We start from the raw sequence: 26,251 nt of genomic DNA on the forward strand, positions 1-26,251 counted from the left end.
ATGTGTGATCGCATCCGGATACAAGGGTTTTCCTCTCTCTCCCCTGGCCATGGCCTGGCACGGGCGATATCATAATGTTCTGTAATTCGGATATACGGCGGGAATAGGACAAATTCCATCTCGGTGGAAAGGCGTGGTTGACTCGAGATGTTCCTCCTTATCGCGGGAGTAGAGAACGGATAAGGTACGTATACATGGACATCAATAAGTGCAAGATTAACGTGCTGCATCGTGAACTCTAGGCATCGCCTTGTAAAATTGTCCAAATCTGCCGTCTAGACTCTCGAGTTCTCTGCCTGAGATGCGCCCAGTGCTGTTGATCATGATAGATGATGCAGGCTGTGTCGTGCCAGCGGCTACGGCGGGGGAGCGTTCAGCCACCTCCAAGCACCACGGCTACATGCATCTGGGGGCAACGATAACACCAAACTGAAGGTAGAACACCGGCAGCGCAGGTCGGCCTTGAGTGAACCACAAAGATGGCACATGGATTTTTCTTTCGCTCTCGTCAATGCCTCATGTGATATCGACGTCCCTCCGACAAATCGGGGGATCTTCTCTAGAATTCGAACCGCCTCGGCCGCCGGCCCCGATTCGCGGGCGGTGAGATATACCGAGCCTGCTTACCAAGAACCGCCGACAGCCACCCACACGCCTGCCAAGCCACATGAGGGGCGGCAGCGAATATCAACGCAGCTTGGCCCCCCGCCCACATCCCATCCCATCCCATCGCAACTCTCGCCCCTCCCCCAGGAAAAACATCAGCCCACTCAGATATATTACCCTCAATCTGATAAGACCTGCATATCTCCAGCATCTACTATCTACGCACATCTACAGTCATGTCGGTGCCCACAAGGGTGCTCCCTTCGCTGTGTCGCGCCACAAACCTCGCCGCTGCTGCACGCTCGGCGTCTTTGAGGTCGTCGCCGCCGCTGGCCCGTACGCTCCTCCCTAGGCTCCAGAGCCAGGCGAGATGCTACGTCTCGTCGTCGGGAAAGAAGAATGCCGCTGTCAATGCCGCTGTCAATGTCGATGTGCAGAACAGGGCGATTGATACCCAGGACTTTGTCAACAAGACTGGCGGGATGCAGCCGTCGGAAATGTCAATTGGGAACGGATTGACTGCCGATGCCATGATGTCGCCTTCTGCAGGTAACTATTCCGTCTCTATTTTCAATTTTTTCCCCTCCTCTTACCCACTCATCCGGTATTGGGTTGTAGTTGGCTAACCTGATGTGATATCCACCAGGGATCCTCAAGCAGGCCACAATAATGGATGAGGGCACCCGCCCCATCTACCTTGACATGCAGGCTACCACCCCCACCGACCCCCGTGTTCTCGACGCCATGCTCCCCTTCTTCACAGGCCTCTACGGCAACCCGCACTCCCGCACCCACGCCTACGGCTGGGAGACCGAGAGGGCCACCGAGGAGGCCCGCGCCAACATTGCGCGCCTCATCGGCGCAGACCCAAAGGAGATCATCTTCACCTCTGGCGCCACCGAGTCAAACAACATGAGCATCAAGGGTGTCGCCCGCTTCTACAAGAGCAAGAAGAAGCACATCATCACCAGCCAGACGGAGCACAAGTGCGTGCTCGACTCGTGCCGTCACTTGGAGGGCGAAGGCTTCGAGGTCACGTATCTCCCGGTGCAGGAGAATGGGTTGATTGATTTGAAGGAGCTGGAGGCGGCTATTCGCCCGGATACGGCGTTGGTGTCCATCATGGCGGTCAACAACGAGATTGGGGTTATCCAGCCGATGGAGGAGATTGGGAAGCTGTGTAGGTCGAAGAAGGTCTTTTTCCACACGGATGGAGCGCAGGCTGTGGGAAAGATCCCGATGGACGTCAACAAGATGCAGATCGACCTGATGTCCATCTCCGGACACAAGGTGTACGGACCGAAGGGAATTGGTGCCTGTTATGTCAGGAGACGACCGAGGGTTAGAATCGAGCCTTTGATCTCGGGAGGTGGACAGGAACGTGGTCTCCGAAGTGGAACTCTTGCGCCGCCCCTCGTCATCGGGTTCGGTGAGGCCTGCCGTATTGCTTATGAGGAACTTGAGGTAACATCCCTCTCCGCGATTATTACAATGAAAACATATTGACTTTTTTCTAGTACGACCACAAGCGTATCTCAGCCCTCTCCAAGCGTCTCTCGGACGGCCTCCTCGCAATGGAGCACACAACCCTCAACGGCGACCCCAGCGCGCGCTATCCCGGCTGCGTCAACATCTCCTTCGCCTACGTCGAAGGCGAGTCGCTCCTCATGGCACTCAAGGACATTGCGCTCTCCTCCGGCTCCGCCTGCACCTCTGCGTCTCTCGAGCCCTCGTACGTCCTCCGCGCTCTCGGCTCCAGCGACGAAAGCGCGCACAGCAGTATCCGTTTCGGAATCGGCAGGTTCACGACAGAGCAGGAGATCGACTACGTGCTGAAGGCCGTCAAGGAGCGGGTCACGTTCCTTAGGGAGCTGAGTCCGTTGTGGGAGCTGGTGCAGGAGGGCGTGGACTTGAACACGATTGAGTGGAGCCAGCATTAAGTTGTAGAAAACCTTCTCTTTTTTGCTTTCTCTCTCTGGTTTTTTTTTATAGTCGCGATTGTATGAAATGATTGTGTGATGGTACGATTTTTTGAGGAAGAAAAAAAATGGATTGGGTGGTTTGGTGTTCTAATTTTTGTTTTTTGATTTTTTTTTGCTTCGATTTTTCTTTCTTTAATTTATTATCGTTGGTTGAGCTGCTGTTATCTTGGTTGGGGCGGTGTGCGTGGTGTGGATGTGTGGAGTGTGGAGGTAGGTGGGGAGGCGTGGATGTGTGTGTGCATTGGGATATCAATAGCTGGCAGACCCGAGTCAGTCAGACATGTTAGTTACTATGTAAATACGAATTCCGCTCTTTATTGCTGGCGTCTGCGGCTCGTTTGTGTGAATCTATATATCTGCTATGTAGTGTTAAGTCAATTCCGAGGGCTCTGTTTTCAATGTGCGAGTGATTGCCCATGGCCGAGTCAACACATTGCTATGGCGTTCGAATTCTGGAAGAAGCTGATGAAGGGGAAATATGGTTGGCCCTAGTCTCGTTCCCAGACTGTTTTGTTGTCGCACTGCGTGCAGACACAACTAGGTTGGCCCCCTTTACCCCATCACGTAGCTCATTGCTAGGCTCCATTCAATTAATGGACAGGGCCGGATGTAAGGGGTTAGCGATCTATATTCTTTTGTAAAATAGTAGATTTCCCGACACCGCAAAAGACGGACGATCGAGTGGAAATAGTGTCGCGGTGCATCCACTCTTTTATTTCACGTGGGATGGGGGTGCTGAATGCAGGGGTATTCTCTGACTCTGGTCACTTTACAGTTAGTTGCCTGCGATACTGTTCTTGAACAGGAGTTCGTTACATCCCCCGGGCTGCAGCTGTCTGGATTTGTGTGTCTTCCTCATCTTCATGGGATCTCACTCGTTCGTGTGGACTTTCCCCTGCTGCGTATTTGGCTTTTCGAATGAGGTCAACCTCGGACAGGCGAGCTGTCCGAAGCTGTCGTGTCGACACCTGTCACTGCCGTGTCGACACTTGTCCGATCCGCAGCTTATATATAGCGAGTGAGACTCTTTGTCGAGGACGTAAGAATCAAGTCGCTCAACTACATGTTTTCTCGTCCTACTTTTTCAACAGCCCCGTCCGAGACATTATGCGTACGCCCGGTGAATAGGCAGAATTCCATCCACAAGGTCGTCCATCTACACATATGCCCTGGTGATATGAAGTATGTACATTTCTCTTTCACCTGCATATATCGAGGCCCCACGACCAAGACCCTACATGCACGGGGTGGGCTATAGCAGCAGGGTCTCACTTGGGGAGGGAGCGCGCCCAAGACCTTTTAGGTCCAAAAATGATTGTAGGCACGGACTCTTAGATTAGCCAAGGTGGTGCGTGCTCAATCATAAAAATCACTCGGATTTTGAAAATATTCGCGCGCTCTACCTAGTTTACCTACAAGAACCGTACAAGATCATATCCAAAATGTCTGAAAAATTAATCCCGCTTCCAAACAACCACGAGCACTGGATTCACAAGCTTTTTTCCATTTCCCCCAGCTCAGATGGCCCTTTAGTCTTGACAGAGCAACAGTACGCTGTTTATTGGCCGTTAGTAGATGGATTTTGGATGCATACAAATACTCAAAGACACAAGCATGGGAAATCAATTTCTCATTACTATTCTTGTCGGCTGGGTAAAGGACGAATATCCTCAAAGGCAGAGAGATTTCCTGCAGAGAATCTGAGTGGGAAATCACGCGTAACCTCATTCCGATCACCTGTGGAATGCTGTAAGATGCGAATCAAAATTACCGAATCCATTCCAGTTCCTGGAAAATTCAAAACATACACCGTCGAACAGGTCATTCCACGCGACGCGACAAATTGTTTTCAACACAATCATACAATAGAGGAATCCTGGAAACGGAAACGTTCATCTTTTTTGACAAACATTATACGTGATGAATTAGCAAAAGGGTATACACCTGCGCAGGTAAAGGACCGTTTAAAAGGCACTGGTCGTGCAGGTGGATATGAACGTCTTGAGAGTGTAGGTGGTGCGTTTATTGATAGGTAAACAATTATTTGACGCGCTTTGTGTAACGGAGCCAATTCAACTGTCTGGTGTATGAGTACGCACAGGGCCCGGTTACATGCTGAGAGTTATTGTTAGAAGCCAGTGGCACGGTGATATGCAAGTACCGGCAGTGTGGTTAGCTACCAGCTGCCAGAGTAACTACATTCCGGGCGCTAGGAAGTGGATCTATTCATGGGAGCAATGACTGACGAGTCTATGCCTCGCCAGTGTCTAGAAGACCGGCCAGAGTGAAGCTCTGATTGTCCGGTGATCCACTGTATCCTCGGAGCCTTGTAAGTCCGCCGAAGGGGCAGGGACTATGCTAGGGAAGTCTACAATAAGCGAAAGCTCTACAGCAATGATTAAGCTTACACCTGAGCGGTAGCTCATTCATGCAGGTCCTCGGTTGTGTGGCAACCAAGACTGCAGGTGTTACAAAGGCTTTGACTAAGGGTGGTTGCCTTGGGTATCGGAAACACCTGCTGACGCTTAGAGAAAAGCGGGGTAGCGGTGGTATTGTTTCCGGTACTGAGGGAAGGCCCACCGGAACTTAGTAAAAGGAGTTAGGAGCAGAGAACAGAGGCCTTCGGAGTATAAGTACTCAGGTTCATTCTCGCCCTTCAGTCCTATTCTCTCCAGTCTTCATCAGAAAGAAAAAACCAAGTTCTTATCGGTAGCAGAGCCCTTAAAGATTATTGAGTTCTAGCGATAGTATCTTTGAATAATCTGCAACCTGATTGTCTATCTTGCACGGCCGTATCTATTCTATACAAATCTATTTCTCTTAGAAAGGACCCCCGTTACAGATAATCTTTAAGGCTCAAGTCACCTTCAGATTATTCTTCCTCTATACAAAATGTCCGCCCTCTCGGCTCCAGACGCACCCCTTCAGATTGAATGGCAGCCGGTGCCCCTCCAGCTTGATGCCACCGGGCAGACACAGCTTGTTAAGAAACCCAGGACCGCTCTACAGGCCTATATTCCCGGCTGTGAGCCTGCCTGGCAAGATACCGATGAGGTTTCCTTACAACAGTTCTTCACAGAGCTTCAGACCTACCTCCAGCACAGCCTGCAGAGTCAGTTGAACCGAGGCAGTCAGGCACTGCTCATTGTACAAGAGCGCCAGGCAGCACAGAATGCTCTGATGGCAGAAGCTCTAGAGTACATGAGGTCGGAAGTCAACTCTGTTCAGGAAGAGCTCCGGAAGTATGCAGAAAGGGATGAACTGAATGCCGATGTTGATGCCATGGAGATTGAGTGGACAAATCCGGCTACTCCACCAGACTTTGTTGCCGAGATACAGAGAGCTCTTGATGAAGGAAGGTTGGTGGTGGGTAGACCAGCAACTCCGGCACCACTTTCAGTCTCCAGGTCCTCTTCCAGAGCAGCTACCAGGACAATGCAGCGGAAGACCAGCCCCTTTGCAGCATTTCCGGTCCGATCCACTAGGAGAGTTATCCCTATTGTGCAGCCAGCGGTGGGGGCTTCACCCTTACCACCTAGCCGCTTCGGTGGAACACATCCACTCCTTGGAGGAGCCGACCGATCCTTTGACTATGAAGGAGAGTTCTTCTCAGGTGCAGGCCGAGGACCCCCTAGTCCGCTAGCCAGGAACTCAGGAAGGTTTACCATGTCTGGGGCTGCTCAACCAGCAGCAACCTCACCATTGGCCAGCAACCCGGCACCAGTAGCACCTGTGGCCCCTCCTGCTGCGGCCGCCGCTCCCCCTCCAGCTCAGGCACAGGGAGGAAGTGGCGGAAATCAGAACCCTCCACCACCAGCAGCCCGTGCTCCCGCTCCAGGAGATTCGGATAATTCTGACAGCTCAGACTCGGAACCAGAAGGTGGTAACAGAAGAGATTGGCGGAGATACCTTAAGAAGAAGTTGGAGAAGCAACAGAAGAATCTGTTGGCAATGATGTCCCAGCAGTATCAACCTCCGTCCGCCTCCCACCCTTCTACTTCCACCAGAGCTCGAGAACCAAAGGCACCACCACCCTCTAAGTTTCAGGGCAAGGCGGAGCAAGTGGAGACCTTTATCCGGCAATGTGAGAATGTCTTCTCCATTGAGAGCCTATCCTTTACCTCTGAGGAGGTTAAGATCCGATATGCAGGCAACTTGATGGAAGGTGAGGCAGCGATCCGATGGTATGAGGCATACCACAATTCAATTGATCAAGCCTCCGCCAACCGCCTTGCTGGGATGCCGGTGCAGTTGGATCAGAGATGGAAGCGCTGGGATTCCTTTGTGGATGCTTTTAGAGCTGCCTTCGGTGAAGCCATCTCTCGAGATGATGCTGTAGCCCAATGGAATACCCTTACCCACACAGCCCGAGGAGGAATTGATCTCTTCCTGAATACTGTTATTCAGCTGATGTGGAAGACTGGCTATGAGGGTCAGTTGGTGGATGATAAGATCCATAACTCCCTCCTCCCGGACCTAGGCATGAGTTGGGCTCTTTTTAACCCCAAGCCAAAGTCCTTGATGGAGCGGATAGCTGCTCTAAGAGAGTTAGGGCATACCCATGAGAGGTACCAAGGGATGGCAGCTGAGAAAGCGCACCCTCGGACCAAGAAAGATCCTCCCGCTCAGAAGGACCAGTAGCCTAAGAGGAAAAGAGAAGCTGCGAGCTCCTCCGGACCTCAGAAGACTCCTGGACCTAAGGACAAAGCGGTGGAACTGAAGGGTATCCCGGGGGATATTCTAGAAGAAAGAAGGAAAGCAGAAGTATGCTTGAAGGTATGACCTTCCGGCACTCCCTATTGGTAGAGTGCATAGACTGACTTGTGCAATAGTGCGGCAAGTCCAGACACAAATGGACCGATTGTTGGTCCAAGGAACCTACTGTTGTTCGAGTAGCAGCAGTGAGAGTACAAAAGCGGAAAAGAGGGAATGGCAAGTCCAACTCTCAGAAGAAGGCTAAAGTGGCTGCTGTAGTAGCAGAAGATCCACTTGTTGTACTCCCGGAGGTTACAGAAGATTTTGTTTTTCAGCCTGAGCAAGACTCGGACAATGAAATCATCTGGTAGAAAAGTGTCTGTTTGAGTCTATGTTTACTAGTTTTCTTTTATATGGGGTTTTCGGTTTCTATGTTTCTCTTGAATAAATTATGATTGTGTTTTTCGCCTATTTGATTGCTCCAAGCACTCTGAGGATGGGTTTAAGACCCGAAACAGCTGGTCTGTCAGTGCTCTACCAAAGTTACATTTGCTACCAAGACACTTCCAAACCGCTGCTAAAAAGGACTACTACACAATACATCTGCTATATTATCGCTTGGGAATAGAACCAAAGGATCTCTGATCTTAGTAGTGCCCGAAGCTATTAGCTATGTTGAAAAGACAAAGAGAACCAAGTCCGGAAACCGCTGTTAAGCAGAGAAGGTTGGAACAGAGGCTTCCCTCCTTACCAGTACATGGAAAAAGACCTATACTGAAGGCAAGACTGTCATGGACGGTCAAAGGAAAGGATGAAGGCGCCCAAGGGTCTTTCCTGTTTGACACCGGTTGTACAGGAGCTATCCTCAACCAGAGTTTTGTCAGGAAACATGGAATACCCTTAGTGCGGCGGGATCAACCTCTGACAATGTTTGATGCTCAAGGAGATGTCATGATGGGAGGAGGCGAGTATTACACTCACCCGGTCCGTATGACTATGGGAGATCATAAAGAGACACTCCGATGGGAGGTGGCCACACTGGAAGAAGGAATGACCGGTTACCTGCCAATTAGTTGGGCTAGGAAGCATAACCCGGACATTAATTGGGAACTCAACACCATGAGCTGGAGGAGTGACTACTGCAAGCAGAATTGTCTCCCAGCGGCCACCAAGATTGAACTGATCTCTCCATACCAGATGTTGGAAGAAGAAGAGACAGTCTATCAATTGGTTGGTTCAGTATGGCATGATGAGGACGGAGGTGATATTGCTGAGAAAATACACCACCTATACCGGGATTGGGCTGATGTGTTCAGTCAAGAGAGGATTGAGGAAATGCCGCCGCATTCCCATAATGATTTGAAGATCAAACTCTTGCCTGGCACCGCTCCCCCATTTGGCCCGCTGTACCCATGTTCCGCTCCAGAGTTGAAGGCCCTCCGAGAGTACCTGGACAAAGAATTGTCTTCAGGAAAGATCTCTAGATCTAACAGCCCTGCTGCGGCGCCCATACTGTTCATTCCTAAGAAGGATGGGACATTGCGGATTTGTGTGGACTACAGAGGATTGAACAAGGTCACTGTCAAGGACAAGTACCCACTGCCTATCATGAGTGAGCTCAGGGACAGGTTGTTCAAGGCCAAGATCTTCACAAAGATAGACCTGAAGAACGGCTTCAATTTGATCAGGATAGCAGAAGGTGATGAGTGGAAAACCGCTTTCAGAACCCGCTATGGACTGTATCAGTATAATGTGATGCCGTTTGGTCTATGCAATGCTCCCTCCGCCTTCCAGGCAATGATCAATGATGTGCTAAAGGAACTACTGGATGATGGAGTGGTTGTCTATATTGATGACATCCTCATCTACTCGGAGACTGAGAAAGAGCATGAGCTACTGGTCAAGAAGGTACTACAGAAGCTCAGGGAAGCTAAGCTCTGTGCCTCGATCGGTAAGACATCCTTCCATGTCCGAGAAGTAGAGTACCTAGGCTATCATATCTCGGAAGAAGGAGTATCTATGTCCGAAGACAAGGTGGAGGCAGTTAGGGAATGGCCAGTCCCTGAGAATATCAAGGCAGTACAGGCATTCCTCGGATTTGCAAACTTCTATCGCCGCTTCATTGAAGGCTTCAGTAAAGTTTGCAAACCACTAACTGACCTCTTGCAAAAAGACAAGAAATGGTATTGGACAGCAGCACATGAGCAGGCCTTTGAAGAATTCAAGAGGCTGTTCACAAGCGCTCCCATCCTCCTTCATTTTGACCCTAGTAGGAGAACGGTGGTTGAGACAGATGCCAGTGATTTTGCCAAGGGAGCGGTGCTCTCTCAGTATGGGGACGATGGAAAGCTACATCCGGTGGCATTCTATTCTAAGAAGTTCTCCCCTGCTGAGATCAACTATGACATTCATGATAAGGAAATGGGAGCTATTGTAGCCTCTTTCCGGGAATGGGAACACATGCTCAAATCTTGTGAGCAAGAGATTACGGTTTTTACAGACCACAAGAACTTGGAGTATTTTAATTCTACCAAGGTTCTCACTATGCGGCAAGCTAGATGGTCTGAGGACCTCGCAGGCTACAATTTTAAAGTTGTCTACAGACCGGGAGAAAAGAATGGCAAGACTGATGTGCTATCTAGGCGCTGGGATCACCGCCTTGGAGAGGGAGGTGAAACTCTGCAGCCAGAGCCACAGAGCTTTTTTAGGCCAGGTCAATTGGTTTTGGATCCTGCAAAGCTAGTGGCTGTCAGGGTGAATCAATTGCAGAATACATTCTTAGAGCGCCTATATACGGCTGCTAAAGAGGATAGTTTCTGGCAGGAATTACACCGCTCCCTGGTTGAAAGGAAACCAAATTTGGACCAGAACTTGTCGGTCAAGAACGGTCTCATCTTCTACAAGAATAGATGGTATATACCCAAAGACAAGAAGCTTCAGATGGAAATACTGTCCGATACCCATGACTCTAAGGTGGCTGGTCATTTTGGCCAATTTAAGACACTAGAGCGGGTGAAAAACAACTTCTTTTGGCCCAACATGGATAAGGATGTTGAGGAATATGTCCGGAGCTGTGATAGCTGCCAGAGGAATAAGACCTCAAGACACAAGAAGTTTGGTATGCTCCAACCGTTGGAGATACCCTATCGGCCATGGACTTCCATCTCTATGGACTTCATTGTGGGGTTACCGGAATCTAGTGGGTTTACAAAGATCTGGGTAATAGTGGACCGTTTTTCGAAGATGGCACACTATATCCCTCTTCCTACCCTCAATAAAACGGAAGATTTGGCTAAGCTGTTCTTGAAGGAAGTTTGGAGACTCCATGGGTTACCTGATGACATAGTCTCGGACAGAGATAGCAGGTTCATCTCTCACTTTTGGCAATCTCTCATGAGTCTCCTCAATGTGAAGCTGAAGATGTCCACTTCTTTCCACCCCCAAACGGACGGTCAAACAGAAAGAGTTAACCAGACCCTGGAGCATTACTTGCGGAGTTATTGTTCATATCAACAGGATGACTGGGCAGAACTCTTGCCTTTGGCAGAGTATGCATATAACTCGGCGGTCTCTGAGTCTACCAAAGTATCGGCATTCTATGCCAACTATGGATATGAACCCAGGACCAACTGGCCGGCCCCAAAGGAAGGAGTAGAATGGAACAATCCAGCGAGCGAGGTCATGATATCTCAATGGGAATCTATCTGGCAGGCTATGAACGCCAGCTTAGGTAAAGCTAGATTAAGGATGGCCCGGTGGTATGATGCTCATGCCCTGGCACCGCCTGAAATCAAGCCCGGAGATGAAGTTATGTTGGACCGGCGCAATGTGCAAACAAAGCGGCCTCTGGGAAAACTGGATCAGAAGAAGATAGGACCCTTTAAGGTCTTAGAAGCTATTGGTACTCGTGCCTACAAGCTCTCTCTTCCTCCCCAAATGGGAATCCACCCGGTCTTTCATGTCTCTCTTCTGGAACCTTACCGAGCACCAGTAGGTCCTGAGAGAAGAGTTCCTGTACCGGAGCCCGAAGAGATTGAAGGAGAACAGAACTGGGTTGTCCGAGAGGTAGCTGATAGCCGGGTCAATAAGAAAAGGAGACGAGTGGAATACCTAGTGCTGTGGGAAGGTTATGAGAACGAGGATGCTACATGGGAACCTTGGGAGCATCTCAAGAAGAGTGCTGAAAAAGCCCTTCGGGATTTCCATATGAGGTATCCTAAGAAACCCATGGACAAGCGGATTGTTGGGGTGTAGTTTTTCCTTTCGGTTTTTGTTCCTTGCATATCACGGAGTTTCTTGTCATATAGAATGGATGGTAATAGAATGGTTATAGATCTCGGAGACCAAGATCCTGGAAGAGGGGAGTGGTGTAACGGAGCCAATTCAACTGTCTGGTGTATGAGTACGCACAGGGCCCGGTTACATGCTGAGAGTTATTGTTAGAAGCCAGTGGCACGGTGATATGCAAGTACCGGCAGTGTGGTTAGCTACCAGCTGCCAGAGTAACTACATTCCGGGCGCTAGGAAGTGGATCTATTCATGGGAGCAATGACTGACGAGTCTATGCCTCGCCAGTGTCTAGAAGACCGGCCAGAGTGAAGCTCTGATTGTCCGGTGATCCACTGTATCCTCGGAGCCTTGTAAGTCCGCCGAAGGGGCAGGGACTATGCTAGGGAAGTCTACAATAAGCGAAAGCTCTACAGCAATGATTAAGCTTACACCTGAGCGGTAGCTCATTCATGCAGGTCCTCGGTTGTGTGGCAACCAAGACTGCAGGTGTTACAAAGGCTTTGACTAAGGGTGGTTGCCTTGGGTATCGGAAACACCTGCTGACGCTTAGAGAAAAGCGGGGTAGCGGTGGTATTGTTTCCGGTACTGAGGGAAGGCCCACCGGAACTTAGTAAAAGGAGTTAGGAGCAGAGAACAGAGGCCTTCGGAGTATAAGTACTCAGGTTCATTCTCGCCCTTCAGTCCTATTCTCTCCAGTCTTCATCAGAAAGAAAAAACCAAGTTCTTATCGGTAGCAGAGCCCTTAAAGATTATTGAGTTCTAGCGATAGTATCTTTGAATAATCTGCAACCTGATTGTCTATCTTGCACGGCCGTCTCTATTCTATACAAATCTATTTCTCTTAGAAAGGACCCCCGTTACACTTTGTTTGTTATGATTAGTTATTGACAACAAGATTAGAAAAGACTGCGCCAACATCGGTAACAGCTTTAAAACTGAGATTTCCGATGTACGCAAATTTGCTCCTGGCACATCTCTCTCAGAAGATTGGGAGCAAGCTACAGTATTTCTATTGCAAAAGGGATATTTTTGCAACACAATTACAGCACCCGGAAGAAACGATACCACAACTCACGGTTTAGTATTTGCACACCCAGAAAGACTTACTGTCCTCGCCAAACGTGGTTTTTTAACTATCTTTGACTCAACACACAAATTCAATGTACACGGGTATAATCTATTTACATTTATGTGCCGTAACGAGTCGGCAATTTGGATTCCCGGTGCACATTGTTTAGTGGAAGTAGAGAATTCAGATATTCTTTCTACTGCATTGCAGTACATCTATCGCTGGACTAATTCCACCTGGAAAATGCACTACCCTCTGACAGATAATAGTGCAATCGAGAAGGCGGCAGTCAAGAAAGCATTTAGTGCTGAAGGACATGTCAAAACACATTTGTTATGTACGGTTCATTCTGAAAGGACACTCTCTCGCAGGTTCCGCTCCTTGGAAACAAAAGATGCCTACAATCACATGAGGCATGCGATGCGGGTAATCACTGAAGAGAAGTGTGTCGCACTCTGTCAAGAGGCAATAAATTCATTACCATTTGCAAACGATGCCGACAGAAGATATATTGAGAGGGAATGGTTAAACACACGTCAAGAATGGGCTATGTATGCACGCCAACATAGTCCTATTTTACTTCAAGCAACATCTTCCAACGCATGCGAAGCATGGCATGCGCGCTTGAAATTAGGATCGGGATTGAGAACTGGAGAAACAGCTACCCATGGAATCTTTGGTTGCGTTAGAACTGTACATGACTGTGCACACGATGTTGATAATAAAGCACTCTCCGCGAGTCTTGAAGCCAAATCGCGACATGTCACACTCTCGCGCATATATCCAATGCTATCACTCTTTCCGTACCCGGTCCAAAAGCTGGTCGCAACAGAGGAAAGCAAGGTGAATATCCGGGTCGAGCAGGACATGCCTATACCTGTACGTGATATTGGCGAGAATAGACTCTATATCTGTCATTGCCTTTTTAGCAGACGCTATCACCTTCCTTGCCAACATATTTTTCACATGGACCGAGCTGCACAAGTCCTAACCTCTGATATGTGGACGCGATATCACAATTTATTTGGAGACGGTGGTATGGAAATCTATGAAGTGGGAGGAACACGGGTATTGGACAGAGAAATAGTGCGACCAGACGATAACAGAACACTTCGGGTACTAAAACTCACTGAGTTGAATGAGAAGATACGATCAGCTTTCTATAATTTGGATGAAATTGATTCTCAACGCTCATCAGATTTCATCGAAGGGATTGAGAACCTAGTAGCTACCATTCTTTCTCTTCCCAACAGCGAGCGGCAGGAGGTTCTGATACCAACTGCTCCATGGAACCCGCTCCAATCCCTCAATCCTCCAGCTCCTATACCTCCCGTAAGTATATCTGCATCAATTAGTTCTAATTCTCTGCCGGGAGAATCAGAGAGCGGAACGCCGAGAGAATCAGGAAGCGGAACGCCGAGAACAGCAATACCCGCTCCATCAAGTTCTCCATTAATGCCATGGGATAGTTCTCTACCCAGCAGCCCTGTCCATAGTCCAATGCCGAGAGATTCCGGAAGCGAAACGTCGAGATCAAGAGCTTCCGCTGTCTCATGGTTGCTGGATGAAAGTTCACAGCCCGCTGCCTTAGGAGAAAGTTCACAGCTCGGCATACAACCCAGTATTGAATGTTAGTAGATTCTATTGAAAATTTCATCAAGAACTGAAGACTTACTAATAGTACTTGCAGCAGCGAGCAGCAGCAATAGGCCTTGGGAAGTGTAGGGTGTCGGTTGTTCTGGTGGGCCCGCTGTTGTTGGATGGGGTAGATGGAATAGGGGTAGCGAGGATTGATTGATTAGATAGAAGAATAGAGAATAGATCGGTTGCGTCCATGTCGTCAAGTGAGACCCTGCTGCTATAGCCTCCTCCACATGCACAGGCCACATTGCCAAGGTCAATTTACGCGACGCGCTTGAACGCGTTACCACAACGGAAAACCTCAAAAACCTCAACCGCCATAGACACCGGAACGGAGAATCGTCGATTAACACCTCCCCCGAAAGGCCTCTCGTATCAAGACTTTACAACTTTATACCCCTCTAATTCTTAATATTAACTCACCCGCCAAACTCTCCGGCGGTGCGATCAACGGCTTGCGACAATGGAGTCCGGCAGCGAGAGCGATGTTCAGGCCTTTGCCGCAGCCCCAGAGACTGTGGATCCTCTTATCGTGCGTCTTCCTGTATTCTGATGGTACTGGGGCAGCTAGCTAATATATTGTTGTTTCTATCGTACAGAGAGCGCACATCCTTTCTCTCGTTTCGGCGGTAAAACCAACCCACCCCATCATTACTCCCCCGGCAATTCTCAAGAACTGACCGGGAAATGCTGAGATATATAGCTCGGAGGAATCACGCCTACAGGATACGATTTGGGAGACGACGCATTGGCCTGTCTGAAGGATCTACGGAGATGGCTACGGCTCTACGACGAGAAGCTTAATCGCTATGATGTATGAGGCACCCCCGGAAGTGAGAGAAGAGGTTAGGAGGGGATGAGTAAAGGTGCTGATGGGGATATACAGGTCGCGCGATGTATGGCGGAGGCGAACTTGGTGAATGGGGATCTAGTCGAGATTCTCGCCGACTGGAAAGAAGAAGACACCGAGAATAAGACCAAACACAGATTAGCACTCGCCTGCAGTAAGCCTCCCCATAGCTCCCTTTAGCACTTCCGTACTGGAGCATTGGTTTGTATAAAACATACTAACGATTCGCAGTCGAGATCCTCGTCCCGCTCACATGGCCACTCGACAAGCCCCTCTCGGAGATGACGCAGAATCACCACCGTCACCAGCCCGTCCTCATCCACGCGCAAGCCTCCTATAAATCCACAATCCTGCGGCACCCGTCGCGCAAGATCCTCTCTTCAGTTGCCCGTGTCGCCCTTCCGTCCGTCGCCATCCCCGCCACAGAACGCACCGAGCGAGATGAAGGCATTATCCGGCTAGTCCTCTACTTTTTCCGAAACATTGCCATGATCGAGCACCCCAACCCCAACGAGTCAGACACCGGCGAGGATATCAATCGCTGCGCTACTATTGAGGCGTTCAACGACCAGAATGTCATGCACCTGCTGCTCGCGATTGCGAGTAACATGGGCGGCGAGTTTGTCACGCAGGATGTGGTCGTTATGGAGGCTGTGTATCACCTGCTCAAGAGCGTGGATATCGAGCAGCTGTTCAGAACGGAAGAGGAGGAACGAAACAAGAAAGCGGGGAGTCTGACGGACTTGCTCAAGAGAGAGGATGAGATGAAGAGGGCCGCGGCGAGGAGTAGGAGCACAAGGCATAACCGCTTTGGCACAACGGTTTGGATGGAGAAAGATGACGGGCGGCGCGCATTCGTCTCTGGGCAGGGTGCACTACTGGGGAAAGACACAGCGCAGAAGAAAATGGATTCCAGCAAGAAGTGGAAGAAGCCCAAGGGCAGCGACGTCAAGGGCGTCGGCCGCAAGACAGAGTTTGACCTGGTCGTAACTCTCGAGGGCGCCTCAAAGCCGCAGATGAGAACCTTTGTAGAGGACTTTCTCGACGCTGGTTTCAACCCGTTGTTTAGCCATGTCCGCCGCGCTATTGACCGCGATGCGGAAAGACTTCTGAATACTAACCAGCGCCAGTTCTTCTACTTGGTCGCTTGGTTCCTCAAAGCGGAGCGGGCACGCCGAAAGGCGGCCGCGAAGCTACAGCAGCAGCAGCCTACCGCGGATGCGGCGGCGGTGGATGCGGCGGCGGTGGATGATTCGTTCTCTCTTGTAGCCTCGGTGCTGAACCAGGAGATGCTGATCACGCTGAACCGGCGGATGACAGAGTGGTATGAGTCCAAATCGTGGCTCGAGCTTCAGTCGGGGATGCGATGCTTCACGCAGATCCTGCTCACCGTGCAAGACATGACAGCATCACCGCTAGAGGAAGACCAAGAGATTGCGGAGAACATCCAGAACCGGCTGTTCTACGAGGAGACCACGCTCGATCTTATCATTGGCATCCTGCGCTCCTACACGAAGCAGCCGTTCAGCTGGCTGGACGACTGCACAGAGATGGTGCACGTGCATCTCAAGATGCTTGAGCGCTACTCGAAGCAGCACGAGCACCTCTTCGTCCGCTCCAAGCGGCAGCAGAAGGCGAAAAAGAAGCGGCAACAGGACGGAATCGACATGCCCGCCGACGACAACGAGGAGGACGATGAGGAGCTCGCCATGCAGTCGCGCAACACGATGCGGGAGCGCGCATTCGACTTTGCAAAGTTCGAGGGCAAGCTGCTGCAGCAGAGCTGCATCAGCACGTTCCTGGCCTTCCTGGACAACTACAAGGAGCTGTCGTACGGGCAGGTGAAGCGGGCCATCACGTTCTTCCACAGGATCTTTGTGAAGCGGCAGGAGGAGGTGCTGCTGTTTAGGATTGATATCGTGGAGCAGTTTTATCGCATCATGCAGGATCCTGATGGGCTGCCGCAGGGACATCCGGCGAGGAAGGAGATGGACCAGTTTGTAAAGTACTACTTGAGGAAGCTGATCAAGAAGCTGGAGAGCAGACCGGAGATGTATGTGGAGTTGCTGTTCACAAAGGTGAATAGCACGATGCATTACTTGACGCATGGCTATGATAAGGAGATTAGGGTCAGGGTACCTAGGTTTGTATCCCCCGGGATTCTACTAATTGCTGGGCCTTGACACTGACGTGCGGTAGGCCGGCGGCGGAGTTGCATATTCCAGGGCTGCCGAGGAATGAGCAGATCGGTGTCGCCGTTGGCGCGCTGGTTAACGATAATAAGGGCGATGCGGTGGACTGGCTTAAGGATATCCTCAACAAGGCCATCAGCGAGCGCAAGTCCTGGGAGGCAGAAGACGCGGCCCGCAGGATTCTTGAAGCAGAGGCAGCCGCAGATGCTGGCGCAGAGGTGATTGAGAGCGAAGCACCCAAGCCGCCATACATCAGTAAGTAACGTCAAGTCACCAAATCTACATACTCTAAAAGCTAATCATTTCCAGCTATCAACCCCGATACCGAAGAGCGCAAGACCGCACTATTCAAAGATGCAAAACTCCGTCTTCTCATGACCATCCTTGAGCTCGAACGACTGGGCGTTGACGACGAGAGCCCAGAAACACCATGGATCATACCCTCCTCCCTCACCTCCGAAAACCTCAAGGAGTCCTTCGACCTCCTCAAGAAGTACACCAACGACCCCATTGTCCTCGACGACGGAATCGCCGCCGAGGACCTCATCAAGCGCAAAGCCCGCCCTCGCCTCCCCGCCCCCGACTCCGAGCCCGACGAAAACGAAAACGAAGAGGAAAACGAATTCGTCCCCGGCGGCCCCACGGAGATGAACCCACTAGAGCCACGAAAGAAGCCCTCCAAGCCGCGACGCAGACGCCGCGACCCCGTTGAGGACGAGTCAATAATGGACCTTGACGCGCTCGCGGCCGCGGAAGAGCGGCTTGCGGCGCGGCTGCAGAGGGAGAAGGAGAAGCGGGTGGCCATCAAGAGCACGCTGTACGTGCACGATTCGGACGACGAGCTGGATCCCGAGCAGGAGATGGCGTTTTTGATGCGTGAGAAGGCGCAGCGGGAGGGCGGGCCGGCGGGGATGGAGACGGGTGGTGGGGCGTCGGCGGCCTTGTTCTCGAGGCTTGTAGCGCCGACGGGGACAAGGAAGAGGAAGAAGGGGTCGGGCGGGAGCCCGGAGAAGAGGAAGAAGAAGAGGGTTGTTGAGGAGAGTGATGCCACCGAAGAGCCCGATGATGAGGATGACGAGGACCAGGGTGTTATCTCAAGAGATGCGACGCCTGTGGTGCCCGGGGATGAGACAGGGTCGGAGGAGGAGGAGGAGAACGGCGATTCGGATGATGGGACGGCTTCGCCGAAGGGACGTGGTGATGTGGACATGGCTGATGCTGGTGATGAAGACGATGACGATGAAGAGGAAGCACCGCGGCCCAGTGCTAGCAGGGCTAGAAGGGGTCCGGTGATCGTTGATAGCGACTCGGAGTAGTTTTAAGGCGAACGATACCATTTGCATGTACATTAATTAGAGCATCTTTCTTCTTATAATAATCACTCGGCTTTAGAAGTGTTTGTTTAATGTGGTTTTAATTTGATGTTAATGACCTCATGCAAGATGCCGGTGGTGGTTGGAAGTGAGTATCGTATCATGATCGACACAGGCGGGGAGTGGAGTGCCCTGATGCAGTATGTGCATCATTTTTTGACCCCACGCGTATATTATATGTTGATGTTTGAAGCAGGAAAAAAAGCCTTTATTGCGGGTTGATAATTGTGAATTAATTATATACCTAGCTAGCTGGCGCCGGAAAGTGTTAATACCGCGCGTGATGGGCGAGACTAAACCCCTTCTTGATCTCCGACTACTGTCTGTAATAACGCTGCTTCGAGTGTTCGATATTGTCCCGCAATCAATTAAACCAGTAGTAGCAGTGGTGGTGGGTTTCTACACAGCGCTCTACACCCGCTGAGTTTCAATTATCACCTCCATTACCATCACCACGCATCACTCGCCCACCCTCTCTCTCACCATTAGGGCCAGGGTTATGTCCGCATATGCACACAAGCGCCAGGAACCAGGCACCCGCCAAGCCCCACCACAATTACAAAAACACAAAACACAAAATGACGGGGTAGGCAGAGGGAAAACGTGGAATAGACAGACACTGTCACTGTCAGAAACGCCTTACCCCACGGTGGCGGTCCAGAGAGCTAGACAGAGGAGAGGGTCGCCAGAGATAAAGCTAGCTGGTAGGGCTGGGCTGGTCTGGTCTGAGTCTGGCATATATTGAGCGTTGCTTGGCAACGGATATATAACGGGCTGCTATGTGCTGATGCTATTTCGGGTCGCAGCAAGTGAGTGAGTGATCTGCAGCAGTACTCTAGAGTGCTAATCCTTGGTATCTACAACGTGTTTCCATAGAGTGCTCTCCATATGCCTGCGAATACCCGGGGGGGGGAGGAGGGGACTGTATGTACAGAGATTCCAAATTGGAGGATGGATGATGGAATCTCTGAGATAAGTTCAGTCAGCGCTCCCCTACCTAGCTCCGCACGCAGGCAGAGCGCTGAGTCGGTTGTTTGTGTTTTGTGGGGGGGGGGGTTTCGGGTCGGACTCAGCTACTCTACTGATTCTAGCGAGCGGGCGAGTGAGAGTGCGGAAGTGGGAGTGCAAGGTGCAAGTGCAAGTGTGAGAGTATTTGTGTATATGCCCTACCTACCTATGGACGCGTGTATGTGTGTTTTTTTTTGTGTAAGAGATATCCGGGCTGAACACGATACGACGTGCGTTCCGTTACACCGGTTGAGTTGCGTTTTTAAGACGCACTGGCGATATCGCATTCCGTCATGCGCCCGCCCGTTTGTTTACACTGTCTAAGACTAAGACTAAGGACATCGAAAACAAAATGACGGAATATCGGTTCCAGTACCGGGACGTGGGTGGGCTGTGTTACTCGAGCCCACTTCACCCTTCCTCACTCTCATTCTGTGTAATACAATACAACACAATACAAACCTTCCATATACAATGTAATTATAACGCTAACTTCATCTTTCCCAAAACCGCAGAGACAATTGCAAGTGCACTAATATTTGAAATACCCACCAACCCCCCCCCCCCCCCCCCCCAATTATCGCCGTCTCAGTAGTGAAACGACCCGAAACAAACCTCAGCATACAAAGCAGCTAGACCTCCCGCCCGAGAACGAGACTAACCTCCCACCAATCGTCGCCCGGCCCCTATTCCCAGGTTTCCAGTGATGATGGCCGACACATCGGGTTTAGAACGTGTGGCACGGCGGAGGGCAAAACTGGCTAGCGCCCCAAATTTCATGCAAGGCTGCTAGCTAGCAATGTAGCTGCTCATCCTGGGCCTGGTCTACTAGAGTACTCGTATTGTACTACGAGCACTCTGCTCTCTACCTATCTCTTCGGGGGTACCTAATATCTCCGTGGTGGGCACAGTACTAAACCCGCCGGTGCTTATTTTCCTCCGATCATTCCCCATCCGGCAAGGTGTGGTCCCTCCACCCTAGCTTTCGAGACTTTCTGGAAAGGAAGGGTGGAGGGATGATGGCTGTATGTTTCGGTTTCCACTACCTAGATGCCTAGGCTCTTACTGATGATATGAGAAAGGGTTGCCATGATACCTGTACCCAGACCTTGAGGGAGTGTAGGGTGGAGCTGGACGGAGGGGGACCATAAATTAGCATTTTCGGGGTGTCTGAAGGAGGAGGCTGTACAGTACCAAATGTACGTATGGATGGGATGGGATGGGATGTGTACTGCATGCGCAGCGTTTGGTTCGTGGTGGATAGGATATATATATATATATATATGAGAGTACGGAGTATATATAAATGTGTGTGTGTGTTTGTTCGACTTTTTTTTTTTTTCTCCATTGATATTCGCCTGATATAAGAAGTGTCTACACCATAAAAACACAACCACATAACGACGAATATCATATTTTTCTTCAACAATCCACACACACCCCACGCGTTCATCTCATCAACCATGGAGAGCAGCAAAGAAATAAACTACCGAACGGCGCTCCGAAAACCCGACTGTGCCGACAACTGGCTCACCGAGATTGAGATCGAGTTTGAAAAAGTGTCTGAAGAGCTCGAGAGTCAGTACTTTTTCTTCTTCCATTTTTCTCATTCGAATTCGCCAGCAGTACTAACAAACCACCAGTGGACATCACATTAATCTTCCCCGTAACCGAGCGGTCCTCCCGACCACGACGGTTTGATCTCCACGTCGACATGAATTCCGGTACGGCCCCTAGTCCCTTGCATACTACTCATTCATTACTAACAACCCGTCCAGAATCCCCCAGCACCACCAAACACTGGCGGCGTCTCCCCCCCTCCCCCGGCCCGCCTCCAAACCGCCCGCTGCCGCCCCTCCCGGCTTCAGCATCGTCGACGTCTTTGCCGTCGTCTCTACCGTCGAGCAGCACAATCCGAAGATCAAAGACCGAAGCAACGTGAGCAACCCCCGCCCGTTTCATGTTTGAGAAGACAGGTTACTAATTCTGGATTTTCAATTGCAGGAGCGCGGGTGGACAGAAGGCGTCGTCGAGATTAAGGGACCGGTTTAGACTCGGGAGACGGTCTGTGATCGTGCGGGTATAGGTGTGGAGCATTGATTGCTCTGCGGTGGACGGGTGATCGACGAAGTGGAGTGGATGTTACTGCTGCTGCTGGGCAAATATGGCTGTTTTGGAATCGGCCGATATGGCTGCTGTGGGTTGCTGTGGGTTGCTGTGGACGGCGCCGGCTTGAGAAACGATTTTCTGCGCTCATTTCCTGAGTCTGCAGATATGCGGGATGCGGATGAGGATGTGGTTAATGATTGGGATGTGGGGTATGGGGATATGGGGGTATGGGGGTATGGGAACAATTGCTTATGATGATGATATGAATTAATTGAATCTGTATATATACGTAACATGACGAATAAAGAACTAGATCTGCTTTGTTTATGCCGAAGAGAGAGAGAGCCAAGGATATTGATCGAAGGGATTGAAGGGGGACGTATATCGCACTAGCTCGGAAGAGAGATGATGTATGTCAATCTCCCGAGAATCCTAGGTCCTGTAATATATAGATAATATAGCTTCGGTGAGGAATCGGCAGATTTTGATGGGTGTATAATCTTATCAGATCCGAGAGATGCAAAACCCTCGGATCAAGAGATGTGGCTCGACCCTTTGGCCGGTTGGGGGTCTAAATTATATTCGTTTTTTTTGTGTGTCTCTAATTCCGAAGCTAGCGGGTAGATCTTATTTGCGCCATCTCCATGGGTGGTCATAGCTTTGTCTCGTCTTTCCTTTTGATACCCACTGCCAGGGGCATATAGGACATAACTATATGGGTATATGAGAACAGTACCTACTATAAAAGCCATATATAGCATTCCCGTCTCCGGAGTTTCCACCCGGGAGCATCCATATAGCTGATCCTATAAGGTACATATATCAAAACATCGCTTCGATCTAGCTAAACGGGTTGACGGGACATATCAATATAATATAACATATAGTTATAGCCCGGGCCCTTGCACGGCCGGAGCAAGGGCAAGGAGGTCTCGTTAATATGCTCCCGACCGGCCTAAGCCTCCCAAATTTCCTTTACCCGTCAACGGGCAAATTATAGTTGCCGATCATATATCTCGGGGTAAGTGTGGTGTGGTTTTTTCGCTTCCGGGGGTGAATGGAGTTCTTAGAGAGAAATCATGCGGCTTGGCGCATCTTCTCCGGCGGTTGGAGGGGGTCGAGAGCTGTAGGTGGATGGTCCGACCGGGTCGGTATAACAAACGCTAGATACTGCAGACCTTGCATTTCCCATACACTTCAGATCGCAGTCCTCCAGTTCTCCTACAACAATATATGTGTCAACTCATGCCTGTAAACCAAACACCCCACGTCCACTCCACCCCCCAACTCAACTACCACCGCCTCATATATCCACAGCCATACGGAAGGGAAGAAGCAGGGGACGCGCAGCAAGGCCTCTTTCCCCACCTCTCTATGTTGGCGCGCAGAACCGTGCGGTCTAACACTCATCGCCTCCTGAGCGGGAGTGGGGTGGTGGGGGACGCCAGCGAGTGATAGCATATGATCGTGACATGGCCACCAGGTAGGTACGCCGAGTATTCTTTTGGGAAAAAACGAGCCGCCGACGCCAACCTCACCAACCTCGCTCGCGCCAACCACAACCACAGGGAAGAATCTAATAGTAACATGTTAACAGCGATAGTTATTCAGATGCATGAGAACAAAGCTGGCAGAACCCGGAAACAGTGGCTTTTAGAAGAACCGAGTGATATTGCGTGATGCACACATACATGGTATTGTGAAGAGTTGCGCGTGTGTCAGTCCAACAACATGTTGGCTGCATGAATTTCGTGACATGTACTGCGTTCTTTGGGACTGGTTCTGTGTTGATTTGGGATAAACCTACTGTTCTGTGTGTGTAGATGCAGCCTTGGTCAGTAAGGCTGGGAGAGCTGTCTGGGAGAGTTGTCTGTGGTGGCTCGAGTCGCATGTGGTTTATGTGGTAGTGGCCACGTGGGGAAGATACGATCCATGGGTCAGACAGGGAGAGACAACAAAAAGGGGCGGGTGACTGTTTATGCAATGTAAGCAATACATGTACATGTAGTTTAAGCTCTTGGTGCATATATGGAGCTAGCATAGCACACCTCGATATACAGTGAATTTGAGGATGTCCATTTATAATTATTGCATTGGAAATCCAAAAGCTGTCCCTGATCATTGGGTACCTTCTTCACCCTCATCCCCAGTCTGCCATTACATGGGGGAAATACTGATACCGTTGAGTATGGGCTTCATTTCTCGAGAGGATCATATCAAGGAGACCATAGACCACAGGTATGCAAGTGAAAGACAAACAGCCGCTCTGTGGTGTTTACATGTTTGTACACTGTTTCTCCAGTCTGGTTGAGGTCTACTGTAGATCAAGAATGTGATATATAGAATGGCTATGCATATATATCAGAAATACACTGTAAAAGTCGATATTTGTGCTCCTTGTGGTTAGGTCAAGGCTTTGCATAACATCGCGATCACTACTAATTAATACGGTTTGGAGGATGATTTATTGATAATTCATTAATTGTGTGCAGTCTGGAGGATATGACAATGTTTTTGGGGATGGTCTAAGTAGCTGGAAATGCTGAGTGAAATGTTTTGAAGGAGAATAAAGGGAGCAACGTGTGCGTAAAGAAAGGGAAAAGGAGAGAAACAAAGAAAAATAGGAGCTCGATAGAAACAAAGAGATCGAACAATGTAAAGAAACTAAGGAAGAAAGGTGAATATTAAGATATTCGAGTATCAAACTCGGGGTAAGAGAATTTTAGAAGGAAAGTACACCAGTCTGTTAAACTGCGAAATGTATATCCTCTTGGAATATCAAAGGCTACACCATAAACACAGAAAGATCAATTTGTCACCTGATCGTAGAAATATAGATCGGTAGACTTGATATTTCTCCTGGAGTTTCGAGCCATCTTCCGTGAAACACCCAGTGTAAGCCTATGTGATTCTCAGTGCTTAAGATGGGGGGTTACTAACAAATTACTGCTGGTATTAAATTACTCAAAGCCTTTAAAAGCACCGAGTATTCAAGAGGCTTTTTATCAGGACAGTGGTGTGTATCAGTAAGATCTAGAGTGCTGATCTTCACTTGATCTTTCACCCTGGATTCGCCACTTTTGTAATTGGAACATGTATTTACGCGTGTATCTATGACTAAACCAAAACATCAGCTAATGCGTGAAATGCTACTTGAAGTGAGCGCTTTTACCCGCTCTGGGAGTGCATTCATATGTTTCCGGAGTGGAACATATATCTCCAACTACATCGTTCAATTCTGTCGGTGTTGACCGAACATGTGTATGGTTCGCCGGGTCAGGTTGAGATTGATTCGATGGAACCGCGTGAGCAGTGCTGTTCAGGAAAATTGACTTAGTACATATGCTTGACACAAGGAGGTGAAAATTAACTTACCCCATTTGGTTCACCACCAAGAAAAGTATGAGAGTGCTCTTACGCCTCTCTATTGTGCTGATAAACTCTTGAGTCTTTTTCTCCTTTTGCTGTCTTTGTAGGCAGCTCAAGAATGCTTTAAACCCCTTTTCCTCTGACCTCATGCTCATCTTCTTCTGAAATTTCTTTATATCTTTAATGCAGGCTTCAGTGTAATTCCTAACAATATCCAGTGTTTTTGATGATAGGTAGGTGCCTATGCCCCGGTCGACATTCATCAGCAGCTCGTCAAGCACTTTCTCGAGTGTGCGTAATTCATTTCCGAGTTTTGCTTCTTTTGGGCTGCTCAATATTGTCCCACTGAGAAATTTAGAACACTCTGCAACAACCTCCATAAGCGCTTTGATACTCGCCAGAGTACCCAAGACCTCCGACATGTCGATGTGGTGAGTTAGAGATTGAAGATAGATATATGAATGCCGATTGCGAGTACGAGTATTTGGGTAGATATATGAGAAGAACAACAACATTAATTGCTACATGGGAACATCTAGTTATTTACTGCGAGAGAACGAGCGTTCTTATACACGGACAAATATGCGAACGCGCCAATATTCTAGCAAGATAGGTCGCCTGCACCGTCCGGAACTTAATAGCTCAGCACAACGATATTTTCTTCTCTTAACTCATTCCTGACTGAACTGAGTCGAGTTAACTTGGTGTAACGTCTTTGGCGTCCCTGTTCTGATATTGCTGGCAAGCGCCGCCAATCGAATTCGCGAAACCTTGGAGCGCCTGCAGGAAGGCTTCTCGGTTCTCGATCCTGTACAGCGCGTGGTAGAAATATGGGATAAGACTTTACTGGCTCAGCCAGTAACAAAAACCCCACTCACAGAATAATAAGATACAGTAGTTAACTTGCGATGTGTGTTCTTATGATAGTCATGTGATGTGGTACTGGAGTTTTGTGAGGTTGCAACTGATTCCGGGTTTGTGGTGGGGTAATGCCGAGCTGAGTTACAATGCACCTGAGCGATGTGGTTGTATGTAAATATCGACGGCAGGATCAGTCTGAAGAACTC

General features: G+C 49.7%; 8 protein-coding genes across 8 annotated transcripts; 6 read left to right on the forward strand and 2 right to left on the reverse strand.

Annotated features, from left to right (window-relative positions):
- Positions 1–842: 842 nt before the first annotated feature.
- H6S33_000654 (uncharacterized protein) lies at positions 843–2,546 on the forward strand (the record flags this gene model as incomplete). Its single annotated transcript, XM_044832055.1, has 3 exons — positions 843–1,155; positions 1,253–2,070; positions 2,124–2,546. 3 exons carry the CDS (start codon positions 843–845, stop codon positions 2,544–2,546), a joined length of 1,554 nt encoding a protein of 517 aa, XP_044700213.1.
- Positions 2,547–4,030: 1,484 nt separating this feature from the next.
- Positions 4,031–4,624, forward strand: H6S33_000655 (uncharacterized protein; the record flags this gene model as incomplete). The annotated part of the gene is made up of 1 exon (XM_044832056.1): positions 4,031–4,624. The coding sequence occupies one exon, from the start codon at positions 4,031–4,033 to the stop codon at positions 4,622–4,624; it is 594 nt and encodes a 197-aa protein (XP_044700214.1).
- Positions 4,625–5,480: 856 nt separating this feature from the next.
- On the forward strand, positions 5,481–7,654 carry H6S33_000656 (uncharacterized protein; the record flags this gene model as incomplete). The annotated part of the gene is made up of 3 exons (XM_044832057.1): positions 5,481–7,156; positions 7,244–7,364; positions 7,421–7,654. The coding sequence occupies 3 exons, from the start codon at positions 5,481–5,483 to the stop codon at positions 7,652–7,654; spliced, it is 2,031 nt and encodes a 676-aa protein (XP_044700215.1).
- A 301-nt stretch (positions 7,655–7,955) lies between these two features.
- H6S33_000657 (uncharacterized protein) lies at positions 7,956–11,537 on the forward strand (the record flags this gene model as incomplete). The annotated part of the gene is made up of 1 exon (XM_044832058.1): positions 7,956–11,537. The coding sequence occupies one exon, from the start codon at positions 7,956–7,958 to the stop codon at positions 11,535–11,537; it is 3,582 nt and encodes a 1,193-aa protein (XP_044700216.1).
- Positions 11,538–13,999: 2,462 nt separating this feature from the next.
- On the reverse strand, positions 14,000–14,197 carry H6S33_000658 (uncharacterized protein; the record flags this gene model as incomplete). The annotated part of the gene is made up of 1 exon (XM_044832059.1): positions 14,000–14,197. The coding sequence occupies one exon, from the start codon at positions 14,195–14,197 to the stop codon at positions 14,000–14,002; it is 198 nt and encodes a 65-aa protein (XP_044700217.1).
- Positions 14,198–14,746: 549 nt separating this feature from the next.
- Positions 14,747–18,641, forward strand: H6S33_000659 (uncharacterized protein; the record flags this gene model as incomplete). The annotated part of the gene is made up of 7 exons (XM_044832060.1): positions 14,747–14,815; positions 14,883–14,912; positions 14,987–15,097; positions 15,170–15,287; positions 15,365–17,276; positions 17,333–17,580; positions 17,635–18,641. 7 exons carry the CDS (start codon positions 14,747–14,749, stop codon positions 18,639–18,641), a joined length of 3,495 nt encoding a protein of 1,164 aa, XP_044700218.1.
- Positions 18,642–21,169: 2,528 nt separating this feature from the next.
- On the forward strand, positions 21,170–21,758 carry H6S33_000660 (uncharacterized protein; the record flags this gene model as incomplete). The annotated part of the gene is made up of 4 exons (XM_044832062.1): positions 21,170–21,284; positions 21,350–21,401; positions 21,485–21,644; positions 21,711–21,758. 4 exons carry the CDS (start codon positions 21,170–21,172, stop codon positions 21,756–21,758), a joined length of 375 nt encoding a protein of 124 aa, XP_044700219.1.
- Positions 21,759–25,186: 3,428 nt separating this feature from the next.
- On the reverse strand, positions 25,187–25,606 carry H6S33_000661 (uncharacterized protein; the record flags this gene model as incomplete). The annotated part of the gene is made up of 1 exon (XM_044832063.1): positions 25,187–25,606. One exon carries the CDS (start codon positions 25,604–25,606, stop codon positions 25,187–25,189), a length of 420 nt encoding a protein of 139 aa, XP_044700220.1.
- Positions 25,607–26,251: the final 645 nt, after the last annotated feature.

Source organism: Morchella sextelata (genome assembly GCF_020137385.1).
Source record: "Morchella sextelata strain SCLS chromosome Unknown scls_1, whole genome shotgun sequence".
Classification (NCBI taxonomy): Eukaryota; Fungi; Ascomycota; class Pezizomycetes; order Pezizales; family Morchellaceae; genus Morchella; species Morchella sextelata.